Here is a 4510-nt window from a genome sequence, read left to right on the forward strand (position 1 = left end):
CGCACGCACGGCGCGACTGCACGTGAGGAGAAGAGCAGTCGTCTAAGCCGGAGCCTGGAGACCTGGCCGCTGGAGCCGATGCGCTATAAAGCGAAGCCGGCGCCAGCAAGAGGACCCCGCCCAGGGATGGCCGCGGCTCGCCGCGCAGAGTCTGCGGGGGCGCCCCGCTGCGTCCGCGGCATGGAGCCTGCGCCCGGGGGCAGCCGCCGGGGAGTCGTGGAGCTCCGGGAAGAACTGCAAGGTGAGTGCCTGGACCGGGACAGGTGCTTTGGGCAACTCCAGGAAACGTCCTTTCCCTGGGAGAGGCGGGAGCACGGGACGCCGCTGCTGCGCCGCCGCCTTCGCTGCTCTCAGCTCGCGGGCCTGCGCCTCCCTCTGCCCCCCGCCCGCCCCCCGCCCCCCGCCCCCGGCCCCCGGCCCCCGCCGCCCGCGCTCCCACGCCCGGATGTGTCTCTTTTCCTCTCCGGAGACGAAGCCCTCCGCGATCTCAGGGATGGGAACAGGAGGAGACATCGTCGAGGAGGATCGAAGGTCCGAAGCTGAGCAGGGAGCAGCGGACGAAGGAGAACAAGGCCAGGTTGGCGCAGGAGCTCGGGGCCCCGTGGACCCGGAGAAGGAGGAAGGCGGCGGCGGCTGGGAGCCCCCGCAGCAGGAGCAGCAGCTTCAGGAGCCCTCCCACGTGGCCCCCGAGGGTCTGCAGCCCCGCGACAGGCAGCCGGGCCTCCCCCGCCACACGTTCACCGGGTTGCGCCTGAAGGGGCTGGAGAGCGTTTTCCAGCGCACTCAATACCCCGACGTGTTCAGCGCGCGGTAAGCCGCTTGCTCTGGAGGCGCCCGGTGCTCTAGGGCGCTCGGGCTCCTCCGTCCAGTCCCGGGGCGCCTGCGGGGCTTTCCCGGGTCTCTTTCCCTCCACTCCAGAGCCAGAGCTCCCCAGCGGGCTCCAGGCCACTGGAGTCTGCCCGCCCTTGAGCCCGCGGTGGGGGCGATGCCCACCGCGCATCAAGGGAAATGTCTGCAGGCAGTACAGCAGTGGCTCAAGCCAGGGAACTTTGGCCGCGCTCCTGTTTGGGGAAAGCGGGTTCTGTTGGATCAGGACGGATCAGGGGGAGGAGAGTGAGGCACCGTCGTGCAAGTGCACGGCTGGATCTTGCCTTAACTTACAAGGGTGATCCTTTGGTCCTCGTGGAATTCTCGTGCATTAGTCTTGAGTTTGAAACCCTACCTTAAGAATCGTGAATCCTGAGTCCTGAGTTTCTCAGCGCTCCCTTAAGCTTTGCACACAAAGGAAAATCGCCCCTGAAGCCAGGCTGGAGCTGGCTGTGACCCAAGCGCACAATGCTGGGGCATTTGGGAGGAGAGACGCTGGGAAGCCAGCATGAAATGCGCATTGTCTATCTCGCGACCCCCACGACTCCCGATAGTGACTGTTTGCCATTTTCTCCCCTCAGAAAGGAGCTCGCCTTCCTCCTGGATGTGGCTGAACCCAGAGCGCAGGTCAGTGAACCTGAACACGGCGATTCTGCAGGGCTGCCGGTCTAGAACCTGCTTCAGGACTTGGACACTTTGGTTCTAGTCGTTCTCACCTTGTTGTTTTTTGTTGCCCTTTCCATGTCTGGGGAGCGAGTTTTGAAATGTGGGGGCTTTGGCAAGTGGAACCTGGGATATGTCGGGCCCCGCCTATGGAAATTGCCCATTCTCAGAGGGAGCGTGAGTTCCTAAAGGGAAAACAATAAAATCCAAGAGAACCCAACCGCTTCTCCTCTTCTCTGTACAAAATGAAAGATGAGTAAAGGTCAGTCCTTCTCACAGTGCTGGTATCTTTTCGGCAGCACTTCTGCGTGGAGTCATGTCGGGGCTCAGTGTCCTTTGGGAAGGATGCACCTTCATGCACCGAGGGCCTAGGTGAGGAGAGGGGTCAGCTGTTTTCACTGACGTCAAATGTTGAACACCGGGCCCGAGCTCTTAGCTACATGAGTGAATTTAGGAATATTCAGGCCCTGGGGTCAGGGAGTAACCCACACCCAGAGATCACACTACACGAGTCACGCCTGTGTGTTTCCTGATGCCGGGAGCCTGGCGGGCGGGGAGACAGCGGGAAAGTCCAAGGGCCTGGTCCTCCTGCTCTTGCTGTCAGCCTGTAGGAAAGCAGGGCAGGAAGGGGCAGCCCGACAGTTTCCCTTTCCGCAGTGCTTCCGTGTGTCAGACTGGAAAGGTTGCTGAGAGGGTGACATCGTGGCGGAGGCTGGGAGGCAGGTGTGCCAGCTGGAACTCTGTCTCAGCATCGCAACAGACAGAAACGATGTTGAATCAGGTTCCACTGACCTAAGAAGGGTGAAAAGGTTAGAGAAGAGTTCCTTACAGTCCCACTTCTACCTACAGATGTGGCACAGGTTCCACTTTAGGACTGAGTATTCTCCTGAGGAATTTCTCACATCTAATGATAGACATATATATGTACATGTCTGGCGTGTGCGTGAGGAAGATTGGCCATGAGCTAACATCCGTTGCCAATCTTAGTCTTTTTGCTGAGGAAGATTGGCCCTGAGCTAACATCCGTGCCCATCTTCCTCCAATTTTTATATGTGGGACGCCGCCACAGCATGGCTTTGTTAAGCGGTGCGTAGGTCCGCGCCCTGGATCCCAGCCCACCAACCCCGGGCCGCCGAAGCGGAGCGTGTCAGCATAACCGCTATGCCACCGGCCCGGCCTGTAGTGATATGTATTTTTGATGGTACTGTTTTGGAGAGGTGGGTTTTGTGGAATTTCTTCTTCTTGAGGGGGGGCGTGGGGGCGGCTTTCCATTCAGGCCAGAGTCTTACCTGTGTTCATTTGAAATACCTTTGGATTTGCTCAGGCAATGATGACTAATCTGTAGGTGCACAGGTTACCACGTGAGACCGTAGAGAACCATCAGTTGGATTAGGAGAGAATTTGTCCGAAAGAGAAACCAAATCCAGGCTGAGTTTCCTAGCTCTGCTCCACGGTGCGCCTGTGAGTGCAGTGATGGGAAGGGGCTGCAGGTCCGGTCTTGGTGAGTTGCAGTGAATCGAGACCCACTTGGACTAAATTTTCCTCAACCCTACAGGCTGAAATATCAAGGCGGTGTCCGGGGCGTCAGCAACTCTGCTGTCCCGGTCAGCCGAGCCACAAACCCCCTGGGCCCTCCATAACCAGCCCTTCCTTGCCACACCATCTTTTTTCAGTCCCCAGAGGTTTCAGAGGGTGAAGGGCCCCTTAGACACCCTTGAGGGAAACCTGTTCAAAAATCCAGCCTGCTCCCATTGACTATTTCCTTTAGACGGAAGGAGCTTTGACCATGCTCAGCTTCCCCCACACCCCGGGGTGTGGGGGGGACACTATCCCTAGAGAGCAGGGGGCAGAGGCAGCAGGACAGCAGGATGCTCCGCCGTCAGGAGACCGACACGTCTTCATCCCGTTACCAGGCGTGGCATGAAGAGCAGGGAGTGGGTGCCGTTCACCAGCTAGACCCGCATCCGAGAGCCAGGAAAACCAGCAAAGACTATTGAAGGTGGGAGGAGAGAGACAAAGCAAGAAGGCTAGTCCAAACTTGGCACAGAGTAGACGCTCACCGAGCCAAAACAGAACCCAGGTTCCGATGCAGATGCGTTCCTGACATCTCCTTCCACAGCCCCCATCCCAAGGTCAAGCAAGAGGAGCTGCCTTTCCTCTTTTGCTCTCCTGCCTACCCTCCTTTGATCTCAACTGGTCTCCTGAAGGGAGTCCACCAGAATGGAGATATTCATAAGGAAGGAGGGAAAGTCCCACCAGGGAGGGAGGGTCTCACAATGTGATGGGCCCTGGCCCAGGTCCCCAGCCCTAACACCCCAAGACACATCCAGGCTGGTCCTATTTCTTCACTTGGACCAGCAGACATTTCCAAGAATATCCAAAGAATGCTATGGGCCCAGCCACCACCTCAAAACCTCCACCGCAACAGGGAGTCAGACCGAGATCTTGCCTGGTGTTCCGTTGGGCCTGCTGCCCTTTGTTTCACATAGAGACTTAGCCTTCGGGGGTCTCCATGGCCAAACCTGTCCTTCCGTTAGGAATGTATTCTATCCTTTCCAAACTCCGCCTAACCTCCAGCTTACAAGAGTGTTCGCTCCACTCTTTCCCAACGAGACCCAAGGAGGCAGACCACGGTGCTGGTCAAGATGGGGGTGTGAAGAGATGAGGAAAGAGAGCTCCTAGTCATCCGGTGGCTGTCCGAGAAGTAGCAACCAAATCCAAGGCCACAAATTGAGGTCCGTTCGCCTCGGCCTGCTCCTTCTCACCCTTCCTTCCCCTGAGAACCAGGAGAGGACTTGAAGCCACAGGCAACAGACCAATGGGATTTGGGATAACTCTTCACCCTCCCTCGACCTCTCAGGGCCTGTACAAACGAACCTTGTTACTGCTTTACCGAGTGACCGCCCCAAGCCCAAACTCTGCTTAGATTCCTCACTCACGAAGCGCCCGAGCCTCAATGTCTTTGTCCCGTCAGTTCCTC

At 58.0% G+C, this 4510-nt stretch overlaps 1 protein-coding gene across 1 annotated transcript; it reads left to right on the forward strand.

Moving 5' to 3' along the window:
• The first annotated feature begins 450 nt into the window (after positions 1-450).
• Positions 451-1750, forward strand: LOC131403799 (rhox homeobox family member 1-like). The gene is made up of 2 exons (XM_058538083.1): positions 451-810; positions 1449-1750. Exons 1-2 carry the CDS (start codon positions 494-496, stop codon positions 1537-1539), a joined length of 408 nt encoding a protein of 135 aa, XP_058394066.1. The 5' UTR covers positions 451-493; the 3' UTR covers positions 1540-1750.
• The last annotated feature ends 2760 nt before the right edge of the window (positions 1751-4510 follow it).

This window comes from Diceros bicornis, unplaced genomic scaffold, assembly GCF_020826845.1.
Source record: "Diceros bicornis minor isolate mBicDic1 unplaced genomic scaffold, mDicBic1.mat.cur scaffold_901_ctg1, whole genome shotgun sequence".
NCBI classification, from domain to species: domain Eukaryota; kingdom Metazoa; phylum Chordata; class Mammalia; order Perissodactyla; family Rhinocerotidae; genus Diceros; species Diceros bicornis.